This window comes from Chiloscyllium plagiosum, unplaced genomic scaffold, assembly GCF_037043375.1.
Source record: "Chiloscyllium plagiosum isolate Xiang-an unplaced genomic scaffold, Cpla_swu_hap1 HiC_scaffold_3, whole genome shotgun sequence".
NCBI classification, from domain to species: Eukaryota; Metazoa; Chordata; class Chondrichthyes; order Orectolobiformes; family Hemiscylliidae; genus Chiloscyllium; species Chiloscyllium plagiosum.
Window position 1 is genome coordinate 119,869,262 of NW_028270141.1, and position 17,683 is coordinate 119,886,944.

Sequence of the window (17,683 nt, forward strand, 5' to 3'; positions counted from 1 at the left end):
TCAGCCTTCAACACTATTATCCCGTCAAGACTGGTTACCAAACTTAGTGATCTCGGACTAAGCTCCACTCTCTGCAACTGGATCCTCAGTTTCCTCAGTGAAGATTGGGGACAGTATTTCATCCTCACTAACACTCAACACTGGAGCCCCCCAGGGGTGCATACTCATCCCTCTACTGTACTCACTGTATAGGAGAAAGTGAGGACTGCAGATGCTGGAGATCAGAGCTGAAAATGTGTTGCTGGAAAAGCGCAGCAGGTCAGGCAGCATCCAAGGAACAGGAGAATCGACATTTCGGGCATAAGCCCTTTTTCAGATTCCTGAAGAAGGGCTTATGCCCGAAACATCGATTCTCCTGTTCCATGGATGCTGCCTGACCTGCTGCGCTTTTCCAGCAACACATTTTCAGCTCTGTACTCACTGTATACTCATGACAGTGTCGCCAAATACCAAACTAATGCCATTTACAAGTTTGCTGATGACAGAACCGTAGTTGATCGAATCTCAGATCGCAATTAAACAGACTACAAACGGGAGGTGGAAGACCTGGAAAAATGGTGCACTGAAAACAATCTAGGTCTCAATGCCGGCAAAACCAAGGAACTCATTATTGACTTTCGACAGGTTGTTAATCATGCCCCCCTACACATTAACAGCACAGAGGTGGAATGAGTGGAGAGTGTCAAACTCCTGGGAGTGGTCATCCACAACAAGCTTTCTCTGACTCTTCATGTGGACGCATTGGTTACAAAGGCCCAACAATGTCTCTTCTTCCTCAGGCAGCTGAGGAAATTTGGCATGAAGGCGAATGCCCTTGCTGACTTCTGTAGGTGCACCATCGAGAGCATTCTGTCGGATGTATCACTACCTGGTATGGCAACTGTACTATTCAAGATCTGAGACGGTTACAGGGAGTGGTGAACTTGGCCCGGACAATCACAAAGGCCAACCTGCCATCTATAGAATCCATCTACCAGACCCGCTGTCAAGGAAAGGCTGCCAGCATTCTCAAAGATCCATCCCACCCTGACAATTGTTTTTCTACAACCTCTACCATCGAGAGAAGGTACAGAAGCCTGAATGCACACGCACCAGCCGGTTTCGAAACCGTTTCTACCCTACTGTTGTTCGAATACTGAATGGATTCACAAACTCTTAACGTTCACCTGTACCGTGTTTTTGTTTTTGCTGCTGTTTACCTATTATTTACTATCTATGCTACTTAACTATGTGATCTGCCTGTATCGCTCACAAGACAAAGCTTTTCACTGTGTCTCGGTACACATGACAATAAATTCAATTCAATTCAATTAGAGGGCATAGGTTTAGGATGAGAGGGAAAGATTTAAAAGGGACCTAAGGGACAACCTTTCTTGAAAGGATGGTGAGTGTATGGAATGAACTGCCAGAGGAAGTGGTGGAGGCTGATATAATTACAACATTTAAAAGGCATCTGGATGGGTATATGAATAGGAAGGGTTTAGAGGAATATGGGCTAGGTGCTGGCAAATGAGAGTAGGTTAATTTAGGATATCTGATCGGCATGGACGAGTTGGACTTGTCTGTTTCCGTGCTGTACTTCTCTTTGACTCTATGTACGCATTATATTTCTCGTCATATGTTCAAGTTCAGATTGGCAACTGGACCATTGACTCCTTGTGCATTTGATCTTGGGCATCATCTTCAGGTTGGATTGCTTTATCTTGCATATTCTCACCCATTTTTCACTAACATTAAATTCTCTCACTGCAGCAGTTACTTAATGAGTTCACAAATACGATCATTTTAAGCTTGAAACTGGCCTTGTGCTTAATTAGTTTTGTCCGAAGACTCATTTTTCTTTGTTTGCCAAGAGTAGAACCAAAATTGTAAACCATTGGTATATCACACATTACTGTTAGTACAAGTCATATATTGAGATGTAACGTTCCTTCTGTAAACACTGCTAACACGCTCTTGCCTATGCTTGCATGTTCTGATCAGGTTTGAAAGAAACTTTTATTTTGTAACCTATTCATTGATTTTTATATGATTTTAGTTTTTGTGGTCAGGATTAATAATTGGCTGACACATCAAATGTTTATTTGCAGCTAAAATGAAATGAAATCCAAAGAAGAGATTTTTCTATAGGAATGGGTTAGTTACGCTTTGTAAGTTTTTTTTTTGAATGAGTACAATAGTTATTTGAAAATGTTCTTTTTTAGTTAGTAGTACAATGAATTTACTTGTCAAATACAAAAGTAATTTTGAAAGAAAATGAGGACTTATACATGGTCTATCATCGTGATCTGAAAGTGAGTTTTCTATTTGCTGAAGCAACAGATCATTAGAAATAACGCAACAGCAACCTTTAATCTTCCAAAATTTTTCTGAACTGTTTCAAGAGTAACTTAATGAAGTTGCATTTCAAATATGCAGTGAACAAGTGTTGCATAATAAAATATGAATAATATCTATTATTCAAATTTGAAGCTTAACACAATTCTCCCAATCCAATCGGCAGGAAAATAACATGTTGTAACAGTGAATATTCAAACACCGTGAACAATTTCCTATCAGTCACTCTGTTGTTGAAATGAGCTACTTTAAACATGGGGTCAAAAGTCACCGTCTGCTTCCTCAATTACAAAGGAAATAAAGCAATTTAAAATTCATGACAGTTTACTGAAAAAAAGTCTGTAATTTTGACATCTGTTCCAAAGAAAAGAAATGGTATACAAGCTACTCCACTTACAATTTTTTTTTTCTCTATTTTCTTTGGAACTGACTGCTAAACAGAAAGAAACAATTCCTCTTAAAAATCACATTGTTTTTGGCACTTCTCATTCACAGTGTACTAGTATCACTTAAGTTTGATTCTTTTGATCATCCATCTAATAGACGTTTCTGAAATCTTTTTAAAAGGCGTGCTACATTTATATGTTCAACAATGCTCGCAAATTATGTGAAATATTCTGTACACTTCATTTACTGTCTCTCTTCTTTCGGTAACTGTGAACGAACTTGTATTAATACATTTTCTGTCATAGGCTTACAATGTCTCAATGTTTTTAACTTTTATAATGTAGGAAATTACATTAAATAAAGAACGTATTAACTGGCCTAGGACGTCATGATTTCTTGGAGTCTGTCAGCAATAAGGAATTAAATTGTGCTTTCTCCCCTTCTTATAATTTTTTTTTCTGAAAACACTTCAAAATTTTGTAAACATGTTAACTGTATTTTAATTATTCATTAATGAAGGAAAATATTCCAATTGTACTTTTTTTTATTGATGATGACAGCTGTCAGCTGCCATTGCACCCTAGTGAGCTCTAAACACAAGCAGAATTCCATCAAACTTGCATGCTTACTCTGATCCACCAAACTCATCTACTGTATCCGTTGCTGTCAATGTGGTCTCCTCTGCATCAGGGAGACAGGATGCTAACTCATGAAGCATTTCAGGGAACATCCCTAGGACACACAAACTAAACAACCCCACTAGCCTGTGGCCAACTGCTTCACCGCCCCCAAGGACATGTAAGTCCTGGGCTGCCTCCACCGCCAAATTAAAGTAACCCGCCAACTGGAGGAAGAACGCATCATCTTCCACTTGAGACCCTTCAACCACACCGCATCAACATCACGAGTTTCCAAATCTCCCCTCCCCTGACCTAATCCCAGATCTAACCCTCCAACTCGGCACTGCCCTCTTGACCTATCCTACCTGTCCATTTTCCCTCCCACCTATCTGTTCCACCCTCCCCACCGACGTATTGCAATTACACCCCCCCCCCCCACCTACATCCATCTATCACCTTCCCAGCTACCATACCCCCATCCCCAGTCCCAGTCCCACCCCCCCCCCCCCCCCCCTATTTATTTCTCAGCCCCCTTCGTCCTCCCCCCCACATTCCTGATTAAGGGCTTATGGCCAAAACGTCGACTTTCCTGCTCCTCCGATGCTGCCTGACCTGCTGTGCTTATCCAGCGCCACACTTTTTGATTCTGCAATAATTATAGTCTGTTAGAGTGTGATATCATAGACCTCAGTTTCAGAAGTGGAGGAATGGAAACTTAACATTTCTAATTGCCAAGTTATGGAAGATAGAAAAGGAGAGGAGGCTCCTGGTAGTATTGATCAAAGAAACAATTAATAGTATGACAAAAGAATGATGTAATTGATGGGTTAAAATAGACTCTATTTAGTTAAACATAACTATTATGCTACCTGGTATACACCATAGGTCACCAAATAGTGATGTGAGTAGGAGAGCAAATTTGCAGTTAATTTAGCAAAATATACAAGAATATGGAGTACTGACAATTAGTATCTTCAGTTATTCTAATATAATTTGGGAAAATAACCATGTGATTGCAAAGCACTGGAGGGATTTGAAATATGCACAAGAGAATTTTCCTAATCTGTGTGTTTCCAACCCAATGAAAAGAGGAACCAGTACTAGATCTGGTTGTCAGTGATGAATTGAGCTAAATGGAGCACATTTCAATCGGCGAGGATTTGACAACAGTAATCATAACTATTCTAAATATGTACCTTTTGAGTTGTGTAGATTGAGCAATGTAACTTGAGTAAAGGATACAGATGTGGTTTTCTGTTTATTCCCTCTTCTGTGCTTGAACAAAACTTCTGAACCTAATGATATGAAAGAGAGCAAAGAATAACATAAAGGCTTAACTGGAAGAATGCTATTTTCAGTGAATTGAAAAGGGATCTTGCCCAAGTTTATGAATCAAAAATTGGGAAGCCTTCAAAGGGGAGATTATTCAGGTATAAAATTAGCATATTCTCACAAGGGAGAAAGGAAGGGCATTCAAAGCTAGATCTACCTGAATGAATAAAAAGAAAGAGACATTAACACTGAAAGTAAAAAGGGAATTATAACAAACGTATACAATAGATAACCAAAGCTGAAAACAGAAAGCACATAATACTAAAGTTGGGGAAACAAGACTTGAGAATATGAGAAAACATTGACAACTAATGTAAAAGTGAATGTTAAACCTTTACAAACATAGATAAAGTAATAGAGAAAAATGAAGCAAGGAGCCCATTTGGGATCAATAAGGAATTTTTAATTCTTCTTTCATGGGGTGTGGCATAACTGGCTCAGCCAGCAATTATCGTCTATTTTAATTGCTCTTGAGAAAGTGATGAATTGCCGTCTTGAACTGTTGTAGTCCCATCTGTTGCAAGTACACTATATAGTTGTAGAGGTGGAAAACATGGCTGAATATTAAATTAGTATTTTGGATTTGTCTTCATTACAAAACAACATACTGCTAATGTTGAAGTCAAGGAGAATGCTGTAGCCATATCAGTGGTTACAATGTCAGAAGTAAAAGAGTTAGGTACTCTGGACTGAGTAGAGAAATCTCTTCACCCAAAGTGTTGTGAATCTTTAGAATTCTGTATCGTGGAGAACTATTAAGTGTCCAGTTGTTGACTGCATTCATAACAGAGATAGTAGATTTTTGGATGCTAGAAGAATCGAGGATTTTGGGGTTTCTGTGGAAAAGTAGAGTTGAGTAGAAAATTAACCATGATCCTTTTGAACAGCAGAGCAGGCTTGAAGGGCCGAAAAGCTTAGTGTTCCTGATTTGTAAGTTTCTATGTTTGGATATTAGATAGAAGAATAATGGATTTGACATGTGCTAAAAAGTGCCTCTTGACACCAGTATTGAGAAGCTACTGAGGCAAGTAGTGCTTAAATTTCAGATGGTCTAGTCATAGTCTTCCAATCCTCCTTAGGTATGGGCTGGACTATTGTAAATGTTAACACCTCTGCTCATAAAAGTGGAGAGGAATAAATCAAGCAGTCTTGGTGATGACCGGGGTAACTTTTAAAGATAATACAGGGGGGTAAAATTATTTGACATTCTGAAAATTTATATGCTGATAAATTATTGACTTAAGTAACAGATGTGGTTCAAAGGAGCAATGTGGTTGTGTTGTATATAGGGACCTTCAAAGGGTGTTTGCTAAACTACCATGTATGCTTGTGGGTGTAGCACAGTGGTTATGTGACCTGGATTAATAACCTGGCAATGTGAGTTCAGTTCTCTCAGTGCAATTTGTGAATTTGATTAGATTACATTACATTACATTACAGTGTGGAAACAGGCCCTTCGGCCCAACAAGTCCACACCGACCCGCCGAAGCGCAACCCACCCATACCCCTACATTTACCCCTACCTAACACTATGGGCAATTTAGCATGGCCAATTCACCTGACCTGCACATCTTTGGACTATGGGAGGAAACCGGAGCACCCGGAGGAAACCCATGCAGACACGGGGAGAACGTGCAAGCTCCACACAGTTAGTCGCCTGAGGCGGGAATTGAACCCAGGTCTCCGGCGCTGAGAGGCAGCAGTGCTAACCACTGTGCCACCAAATTTGGATTCAGTTAATGAAATAAGACTGGAATGAAAAGCTAGTATCAATCAAGACTGCCTTAAAGTCTTTAGATTGTCATAAAAGCCAAAATAATTTGTTTATTGTCCTTTAGAGAAGGAAAATGCTACCCCCCATCCATGGCTCATTAATGGGATGGACTTTCAACTGCTCTCTGAAGTACCACTTAGTCATATCAACATATTCACAATTTTTTTTTCATTCAACCACGGCATATGGGTGTCATTGGCTAGGCCAATATTTATTGTCCAATTTCCCAGAGGGCAGTTAAGAGTCAACCACATTGCTGCAGGTCTGGAGCCACATGGGAACCAGACCAGGTAAGGATGGAAGTGACATTCCCTAAAGGGTATTATTGAACTAGATGGGTTTTTATGACAATTAACAGTAGTTACATGGTCACCAATAGGCTAGCTTTTTATTCCAGATTTTTTATTGAATTAAAATTTCACATCTGCCAAGGTAGGATTCAAACCAATGTTCACAGAGCATTAGCCTGGGATTTTAGATTACTAGACTAGTGAAATTATCACTGTGCCACCACATCCTTATAAACTAAAAATCAATATTGAATTGACAGCTTGGGTATTGACATTAGTCCTGTCCATTCTACAAAGTTCTTTCACAAACATCTGGGCAGATGTACCAAAATTGAGAGAGCAATCTCACAGATGAACACAGCCATACTCTCAGAATCAGACTTTTCCTTCACCATTCCTAGGTTCTCCTGTACCATTGACAGGATAAATCCAGTATGGTTGGTACACAGTGTTGAGGAGGTTACTGTGAGATTTCTCAACATTTGACTTTTGATTCTATCAAACCTCATAGCATCAGCTCATATGTGAGCTTGTAAATTTCCTGTTAATCACCACTTATCCTCTGTAAGCTGGTGAATCTGTAAGCCTCCCTGTTGAATATCAATTGGATGAGGTAATGAGGATCACGGTGTACACTGTTTGGGTAACATCTTCTCTAATAAAGTATCAATTTAGTACCTCAGCCTTGCCTACTGTTCCCATAGTAATGTAAGTGTATTTGCATCAGCTGTGACTGCAGTGGTTCAAGATGTTGGCTCACCATTGCCTTCCCAAGAATAATTAGGAGGGTCAATAAATGCCGGCCTTGAAGTGTTATCTTAATAGGTTAATGTACCATTGACAGAGGAAAAATTTACGAACATGTTGAGGGTTAATCTTTTCAAAATTAGCAGAAGAAATTTTTAGACTTTAGGCATAGCTCTGTTTAAAATTTATATCGCTTCAGTTAACTATCTCCAATTAATAAAATAAATTTCCTCACTGGTTGCATTTAGTTGTGCTCAGGGCAGGGGATCTCAAGCACAAATCCATGCCCCATTACACTGAGATTAAAACAAGTCAATATGCTCAGCCAACGTATTTGTCTGTATTTATAACTTCAGATTTTAATAAAATAAAGGATAATACCTCAAACACATTAGCAACTTATGTTTAAAAAGGGACATAATGGTACACGATGGTTGAAACAATCATTTATTCCAGGAAGCCAAACAAAAGATCAAGATCAGTGAAAAATGTCTGCATTCATTAAAACTATTGAAGCAGTTTCGGAATTAATTTTATTTATCATCAACAAATTTCAAAGCATATTTGTTTTACATGGTTTTGTAAACACATCAGGACTCTCAGACATCTCTATAAAATGGTATTTTCCATATAATTATTCTGCTCTCTGAATGATTGGCTGAAAAAGAAAGTTGACTCTGCTCCTCAAACAGGATTTTATGAAGTTTTGTTTGAAGGTGTGTGCAACAGACATTTTTCATGCCCTGCGAAGGTTACTGAGGCTTGTGGTAACTTTGAAATCAATTTCTTAAATAATATTCTGTTGGAAAAGGCTTTCACAATTTTTCAGTTTTGGTCCACAACAGCGGAAATGTTTTCCTGTGAGTTACAGTCAGTGATGCTGCGGCAGAACTCTCTGCATGATTAGAATTGTTAATGATGAGTCGGAATTCATGGTATTGTGTGTTTCTTTAAGAACTCACAGCAGGAGACCCATAGATGGTCACAATGCTTATATCAGAGAAAATGTGAATAATTTTCTAATACAGTAACTGATGTTAAGAGGTTTCTTTATGTGTAGCTGATTTCTTTAGTCTTGGTGTTGGAAACCCACTGTCTAATGGGCAACCCTAAACCGAAGGGTTGGAAAGGCTGAGGCATAATGCAGCAAAGCACAGTAGAACGCTGGAAAACACTGAACGGTACAGCACAGGAGGATAGTCTTTTAGCATATTTCTGAAAATGCACATCACAAAAGTTGTTTGTAGAAAACTTCCAAAGAAAATATTCTTATTCTTAGAACAAATACATTAATTTAAAATGTGCATATCATTTTCACTAATCTACTCATTTAAAAATGATGCAGAAATGTACTTTCAAAGTGAAAATGGTAATAGTGAGTGCAGAGTAAATTAATATTTATTTTCAATATGTACAAAAAAGGCATTAATTCCAATATATTTTGTAGAGCTGAGACTCTCAGCTGATGTGTGCATGTGAAACCAAAGAATGAAAACAACTTTTCAAAATGTACTGCCAAATTCTGATTTTTATTTGTTTACAAATCTTCAAAGCAGTTTTAGCTTTTCAGGATAACCTTGTTGAATTATTTTTTGCAAGTACTTTGTACAGAAACATTAGTGAGATATGCTGTCTGTTCGTAAAACCTGTACCAACAATACAGGAAGAAAATAAAATATAGTTTCTGAGTTAAGTGACATAGGCTAGGTAAAACAGAACACTGCAAACTGTCTCTAACTAAGGATTGCAATATAATTCCAGCAAAGCTTGGGAATAATAGTGCTATAAAAAGATGAGGCTGTATAGTCTAACATTTGTGTGCGTGTTTTTTGTCTGAGACTGTTAAGTGACATTGGGGTTAATTTTACATTGTCAGCAGACATGAATTAAATGAATAAAACCTCGTCAAAACAGGAATATATCAGCTTCATTTTTTTGGATGCAAATTCTATCTATTTCAAGTTCCAGTTATTTGAACACTGAATTATCAGTAATGTTGAACTGAACTGATCATAATTCAGATGATTTTAGGAATAATATAGCAGCTATATTTGAATTAATGTGGAAACTTCAGGGCCATAGAAGATTATCATGATTTGAACTAATAAGTGAAAATGAGGTTAAAATTTGACACTGAGAGTTCATGGGTCAAAGAAAGAAGACACAGATTTTAGTGCACAGTAACTTACCTCTGCATTTCTGATGATATACCTGGGGTAAAACATATTCAGTATCCTCTCACAAGGTCAACTAAGCCCAAAGATGGATTGGAGAGAAGGTAATATCAAAGAATGAGAATGTCCAGGATTAATATAGTTTTGTTTAACCAGGAAGATGGCAATGCCAGGCCTCGTTCTATGAAATTAAGTATGGCAAGTTGGCAATGCAAGCGTCGGGGAACATCCAGGAAATAATGACCATAATATAATTAGGCTCAATATGGAAACTTAAAGTACAGGAAACTGAAAAAGTTAAAAGCTCTTGACTGGAAAAAAGCCAGTTCAATGAGATGAAAGAGAAAGTAGTCAAATAAATTGAAAGGAAATGTTAAATGAAGCTGTGAACAAACTACGGAAAACTTTTAAAGAAAACTGATTAAGACCAGACGTAGTCTCACAAGACGTAATGAGGGCGGAATAGCAACAGGACTTCTTTATGGAAATAGACAAATTTAAAGGACACTTGAAGAAGAGGCATATGATAAATTTGGGCTGATAGTATAAAAGAAAATTGAGCCAACTACAGATTAAGGAATCCAAAGAAGATTAGAAAATGTAAACGGGTGACTGGCATCAAAGATAAAATGAAATTGTGAAGAATTTTACAAACATGGGGTGTGACGTAAGATAAAAAGAAGAAAAAAACTTGTTTCAAAATCAAAAATGTGTTTACTGTTGTTTGGCCATCATTGGCACCGAATAGAATCCAGTAGATCAAGATTGGGCAGCACGGTGGCTCATTGGTTAGTATTACTGCCTCACAGCAACAGGGACTCAAGTTCGATTTCTGCCTCGGGTGACTGTCTGTGTGGAGTTTGCCCATTCTCCCCGTGTCTGCGTGGGTTTCCTTCATGTGCTCCGGTTTCCTCCCACAATCCAAAGATGTGCAGGTCAGGTGAATTGGCCATCCTAAATTGCCGATAGTGTTAGGTGCATTAGTCGGGGTAAATAGAGGGCAGGGGAACGGGTTTGGGTGGGTTACTCTTCAGAGGGTCGGTGTGGATTTGTTAGGCCAAAGGGCCTGTTTCTATACTGTAGGGAATCTAATCAAGATGCTCAAACTGCAGATTTAATTGTGACCAACTCCATTAGAACTGCATTATCATGCTGCTTTATTTTAGTATTGTTTCACTAACACTGCACTAATGCATTGTGATTGTTATTGCCTGTTTTGTCCTCAGGTCGGTTTCTACATGTTGACAAACTTGGCCAGATTTTTACTTATATATTATATATCTTTTATTAATGTTTTATTGTCTCTTGAATACAGTAACATAGAATACTGTAGAATGTGCTTAAAGACTAAGGATTTTCTAGCACTGCAATGAAGTTTGAACAGTTTATGAAGGAATTAACACCCTTCATTATTTTGTCACCCATTTTAGTATTTATTGTTTCAGGTAAAGCAAGAATTATACTAAGCAAATATTACAATAGTATGGAGCAAAGTTAACCAAAGTTTTTAACAATATAATAACATAGTTCCATCACTTAATGACATTGCGCTGGTATTGCTCAATTGAAGTCAATTGAAGAACATTTAATTCAGCATCTTTAATTAGGAAAACTTCTCAAGGCATTTCAGAAGCATAATAATAACTACTAGTTCTTATTTTAAATAATTTTAACAATGTTAATTTAAAAAAAATTAAAAGTGCATTTCAGATTGAAAACCATTACAAGCAAAAATTGCTCTTTGTTTTCTGTGCATTTTAAATGTAAAAACCATAATATTTTCGAGGACCAAACCAGATTGATTTCTATTTATTGTCTCCTTTGGTTTTTTGTCAATCCTTGCTTCATACTTCATTATTTTGTAAATAATAATGCAGCTCCTAAGAGCTTGAGTCATTACTTGATTTCTGATTTGAAATCTGTATGCATTCACTCATAATATTTTATAAGCTTAACTGTAACATGCTCTCTCTTCACACTGCTTTAATTTGACTTTTATAACAAGCTACTTAGCCATATTTAGTCTGAATGATGTACCATCTCAGTACGTTTTCAAAAGCTATTTCTTCAGAAGAATGACTGATCTGTTCTCTTGCTCTTGTTTTGCATGCAAGAGAAACCCATGGTCCTTTCTTCTCATTGTATACACATAGCATTAATGGATTTGGTTCGCTTGTATTGCCTCATTACTGGCTTAGGTTTCAATCACAGAAGTCTTTCAGTGTATGCAAATAAGATAGAATCATCTACCTGAGAGTTAATATTCCAAGCTTTAAAGTGTATTATAAATCTAATGTTTGTATTTAGAGCATAACATCCTGTTCTTTTTTGATGGGCAAAAAGCTAAGCGAGCCTGGGCAGCTGTTTGATGTTGGCTTCAAGTGTTATTAATTTCATATTCCATTATTCTTTTCACTGTAGTACAAGTGAAGCTGATGTGGAGGCTGTCGTGGATAAGCTATTTGATGAGCTGGCTCAGAAACAAAATGATAGTACGTAAGTTAATTTCTCTTGAAAGAGAATACATTTAGAACACAATGCCCAATCTCCACTGACCAATTAGTAAGTTCCATTGCTGTATATGGGTTGATGCCACACTCAAGTGGTTGTCATTGTATCAGTATTTTGTCTAATTTCTGTGTTGAATCATGTGCTATTATTCATCAAACCATGCATTTCCAAGGTATAAGAGATGAATTTTATAGTAATTATCCAGACAAGGCTGATTCTTTGTTCATGTTTCCATAGTAACACGACCAAGGATTTTGAAAGTGCAAGGCAGAGAACTGAGACTGAGCAAAGCTTGCGGAACCATAGCAGACTGCACATTTGAAGAGCTGTGTGATAAAGTAAGTACAGTCACTTCAGCCAAGAAGATGTGCTATCTTTCGGCTTTACTACATGTATAAAGTATGTTTCCTGAGCCAAGTGCTATTTCATCCATAAGATAAAACGTTGCTCCCTTTGCATTTTTACAGTTTGATTTATTTCTTCTGGGGAAAGTGGAGGAGATACTACTTCTGCTACAATTGAAAGGAAGTGAAGTGCACTATAGGACTGGTGGACTGACTTACAGTTATAGAATCATAGAGATGTACAGCATGGAAACAAACCCTTCGGTCAAACTTATCCATGCCGACCAGATATCCTAACCTAATCTAGCCCCATTTGCCAGCACTTGGCCCATATCCCTTTCTATTCATATACCCATCCAGATATCTTTTAAATATTGTAATTTGTACCAGCCTCCACCCCTTCCTCTGGCAGCTCATTCCATACATGCATCACCCTCTGTGTGAAAAAGTTGCCCCTCAGGTCCCTTTTGTACCTCCCCCTGCCACCTTAAACCTATGCCCTCTAGTTCTGGACTCCCCCACCCCAGGAAAAATACTTTGTTTATTTATCGTATCCATACCCTTCATGATTTTATAAACCTCCATAAGGTCACCTCTCAGCTTTCGACACTCCAGGGAAAACAGCCTAGCCTATTCAGCCTCTCCCTATAGCTCAAATCCTCCAACCCTGTACAGCTGTAACATGACTTCCCAACTCCTATACTCAATACTCTGACCAATAAAGGAAAGCATACCAGACGCCTTCTTCAATCTACCTACAATTCTACTTTCAAGGAGCTATGAACCTGCACTCCAAGGTCTCTTTGTTCAGCAACACTCCCTAGGACCTTACCATTCAGTGTATAAGTCCTGCTATGATTTGCTTTTCCAAAATGCAGCACATCACATTTATTTTAATTAAACTCCATCTGCCACTTCTCAGCGCATTGGCCCATCTGATCAAGATCCCATTGTAATCTGATGTAACCTTCTTCGCTGTCCTCTACCCTTCCAATTTTGATGTCATCTGCAATCTTACGAGCTATATGGATAGGTACATGGATGGGTACTTAATCTAGGTTAGAAGTTCGGCACAACATCGTGGGCCGAAGGGCCTGTTCTGTGCTGTATTGTTCTATGTTCTATACTCCTAGGTTCACATCCAAATCATTTCTATAAATGATGAAAAGCAGTGAATCAAGCACCGATCCTTGTGACACTTCACTGGTCACAGGCCTCCTGTCTGATAAGCAACCCTCCACCACCACTCTCTGTCTTCTATCTTCAAGCCAGTTCTGCATCCAAATGGCTAGTATTCCATGAGATCTAACCTTGCTAACCAGTCTCCATATAGATTACGTCCACCACTCTGCCCTCATCAATTCTCTTTGTTACTTCTTCAAAAAACTCAGTCAAGTTCATGAGACATGATTTCCCACACACAAAGCCATGTTGACTATCCCTAATCAATGATACGAAAGTCGGAGGAGTTGTTGACAGTGAGGAAGGATGTGGCAGGTTACAGCAGGATATAGAGAAGCTGCAGAGCTGGGCAGAAAGGTGGCAAATGGAATTCAATGTAGCTAAGTGTGAGGTGATTCACTTTGGGAAGAATAACAAAAAGATGGGGTACTGGGCTAATGGTCGGATACTTGGTAGTGTGGATGAGCAGAGGGATCTTGGTGTCCATGTACACAGATCTCTGAAAGTTGCCACCCAGGTAAATAGTGTGGTGAGGAAGGCATATGGCGTACTGGCTTTTATTGGTAGAGGAATTGAGTTCCGGAGTCCTGAGGTCATGATGCAGTTGTATAAGACTCTGGTGCGGCCGCATCTGGAATATTGTGTGCAGTTTTGGTCGCCATACTATAGGAAGGATGTGGAGGCACTGGAACGGGTGCAGAGGAGGTTTACCAGGATGTTGCCTGGTATGGAAGGAAGATCGTATGAGGAAAGACTGAGACACTTGGGGCTGTTTTCATTGGAGAAAAGAAGGTTTAGGGGTGACTTGATTGAGGTGTACAAGATGATTAGGGGGTCAGATAGGGTTGACAGTGTGAAACTTTTCCCGCGTATGGAGTCGGGTATTACAAGGGGGCATAGCTTTAAATTAAGGGGGGGTAGATATAGGACTGAAGTTAGGGGTAGGTTCTTCACTCAGCGAGTCGTAAGTTCATGGAATGCCCTGCCAGTAGCAGTGGTGGACTCTCCCTCTTTATGGGCATTTAAGCGGGCATTGGATAGGTATATGGAGGATAGTGGGTTAGTATAGGTTAGGTGGGCTTGGATCGGCGCAACATCGAGGGCCAAAGGGCCTGTACTGCGCTGTATTCTTCTATGTTCTATGTTCTAATCAGTCCTTGCTTTTCCAAATACATGTACATCCTGTCCCTCAGGATTCCCTCCAACAACTTGCCCACCACCAATGTAAGGCTCACTATTCTATAGTTCCCTGGCTTGCACTTACCTTTTTAAACAGTGGCACCACATTAGCCAACCTCCAGTCTTCCAGCACCTCACCTGTGATTATCAATGATCCAAATAGCTCAGCAAGAGGCCCAGAAATCACTTCCCTAGTTTCAGATAGAGTTCTAGGCTTTAAAGAATTGCATTTAGCTATAATTAAAAATCAAACTAAATATATCCTACGATTTTGCACATCCAAGAAGCTCTAATAGGGAGGTAGATCTTGGTCTTTTCTTCACTCCTTCACCCGCCACCCTCGCCTTCCTGTCTGTAAAGTTTGAAGCAATTTAACTATGTCCTGGGCTTTGTTTCTGGATGAAATTAACACACCTTGCACACTGACTAATAAAGTTAAAGTGATACAAACATAGGACCATCCTTTACATGGTAACCAAAGATGTAAAAGATCAGTTAGGTCATTGTTGAAGGAGTTCCCTGTTATTTAAATATGTTCGTGTAATCTTAAAAAATGATGAAAATGTTATTCTGAAGGTCAATATTACAAAACCAAAGAACAGTTGAGAGAAAATTGAAATGCTAAATTCTTAATTTGATGGGTATGAATCTATGTTACGATTTTTCTTGTAATCTGATCTTCATTCAGCAAGATGCTTATTTTCCCGACTGTTAACAGTATGGAGTCTTGAATATTGGAAAACTTAAAAGGGTATGAGTGAGCTAGCAGGAGGGATCAGGAGAGTGACCAAAAGGTTGACATTTCAAATATGTCTTGATGAGGTTCTTTAAAGGTTGAAAAATCAAAAGGTTTACATTCAGAATTACAACTTCACTGATGGAGTCCCCTCCTATTGCTGAACATATGATCTCTGCCAGCAGACCACCTCCAACACCCTTACACATTTCTCTCCAGAATGGTCACCAGTAAACAGGCAATGCTATCCATGGATTTATTGTGAATTATTGCATTGCCAGCATGGCCTTCATGGAAACTTGACTGAGGGATAAATGACACCACCATGGAAGCTAACCTTCTTGGAATCCATGTACACTTCTCACTGCCACAGAAAGGCTACCAAAATCATCAAAGACCCCTCCCATCCTGGTAATGCTGTCTTCCAATCTCTTCCATCAGGTAGAAGATATGGAAGCTTGAACTTACACACCAACAGGTTCAAGAACACCTTCTTCCCTGCCGTTATTAGACTGCTGAATAGACCCCTCTAACTTCAATTAATGCTGATTTTGCTAATGTTAATTTTACTTTGTGCACCTTGTGTGCAGCTGTAACCTTGTATGCCTTGCTCTTAACCTTATATGCTGCTCGCCGTTTAAACACCCTATGATCTGTATGACCTTGTTTGCTATGATCTGCCTGTACTGCTCGCAAAACAAAATTTTTAATTGTACTTAAGGACATGTGGCTATAATAAATCAAGTCAAACCTTTTGCCTTAATGAAGTCTCCCTATATCGTCCAATTCTTGCCCTTTCAAGACAGTGAAGGTCTGCTGCTGATCACCGGATCATAGGTTAATTTGATTCCAAACTTCATTGGCACTTTCTCCTCCACTCCTCTCACGTCTACTCCAAAATTAATATTCTGTGCTGCTCTCCTAAATGTGATTCAAATTTATCACCAATATATGTTCACTTCCTGCTGTGTTGCCAACAGACCTGTTCAAATGGTCGTCTTAAATGCTGAAATTGACTGAATTTTTGTAGCTTCTGCTTTACTGCAAATGATTCATTTATAATATGTTATTCATTATAAAGAGTTACTGGATGATGATGCCATTAAACTGTTCATCACTATGGTGCCCAAATATGCACAAGTAATCCTACCATCAGGATACATTCTAGCTTTTTTCCACTGCATTTTGGCAGGTTAATAAATAAAATATTGCTGAAATATAATTACTGATCTAAAAGCACCTTCAGAATCAGAGCACTTTGTGTTTTGTTACCTGAAAAATCACAACATCTTTCTGTCTATAATAACTAATGCAACCAAACAAAAGATTCAACTTCCTACTGAATAGTGCAGACTTTGTTCACGTAAAAACATGCTAAGTCTGGAGTTGAAGTGATTTTGATGGAGCATGCATTAAATCATTACATTTTTGTAACAAAAAAAAGTGCTACAAGGGCAAAACAAAAGGTATGGTGTAAACAGCTCTGATGCTCCAACTGAAGTGGGCTGCTGATGAAAAGCTGAAGCTAGTTGCGTTGCATGTTACTACTTTGACACATCAGCTTCATAAAGAAAGTAAGCTTTTAGCGATAATGAGAATTGCACTTAAAGCTTTGTATGAGCTGTTTCTGTCTTTATGGTGGAACCTGTATGGGGGTACTTTTCCTGCATTGAAAATTTAGATTCAGAAGATTTAAGTCCACCTGCTAAGTAAAAAAATGTTCTTTATTGTTTGCTATAAAATTGAACAAAGTCATGGATCTCATGGCTGTTGGTTTTTATTGCTTTCTTCAACAGTTGTGGGCGGCACGGTGGCACAGTGGTTAGCACTGCTGCCTCACAGCGCCAGAGACCCGGGTTCAATTCCCGCCTCAGGCGACTGACTGTGTGGAGTTTGCACATTCTCCCAGTGTCTGCGTGGGTTTCCTCCGAGTGCTCCGGTTTCCTCCCACAGTCCAAAGATGTGCAGGTCAGGTGAATTGGCCATGCTAAATTGCCCGTAGTGTTAGGTAAGGGGTAAATGTAGGGGTATGGGCGGTGTGGACTTATTGGGCCGAAGGGCCTGTTTCCA

General features: G+C 38.9%; 1 protein-coding gene across 6 annotated transcripts in view; it reads left to right on the forward strand.

Moving 5' to 3' along the window:
• afg1lb (AFG1 like ATPase b) overlaps positions 1-17,683 on the forward strand; it is a 164,750-nt gene that overhangs the window by 131,934 nt on the left and 15,133 nt on the right. For 5 of the 6 annotated variants that reach the window (XM_043687086.2, XM_043687085.2, XM_043687087.2 and 2 more), the window contains 2 exons: positions 12,083-12,153; positions 12,410-12,510. In XM_043687086.2, coding sequence (XP_043543021.2) covers positions 12,083-12,153; positions 12,410-12,510 — 172 coding nt within the window. Of the gene's footprint in view, positions 1-12,082; positions 12,154-12,409; positions 12,511-16,054; positions 16,395-17,683 lie in introns of those variants that run through there. The other variant, XM_087982918.1, reaches the window with a different exon arrangement.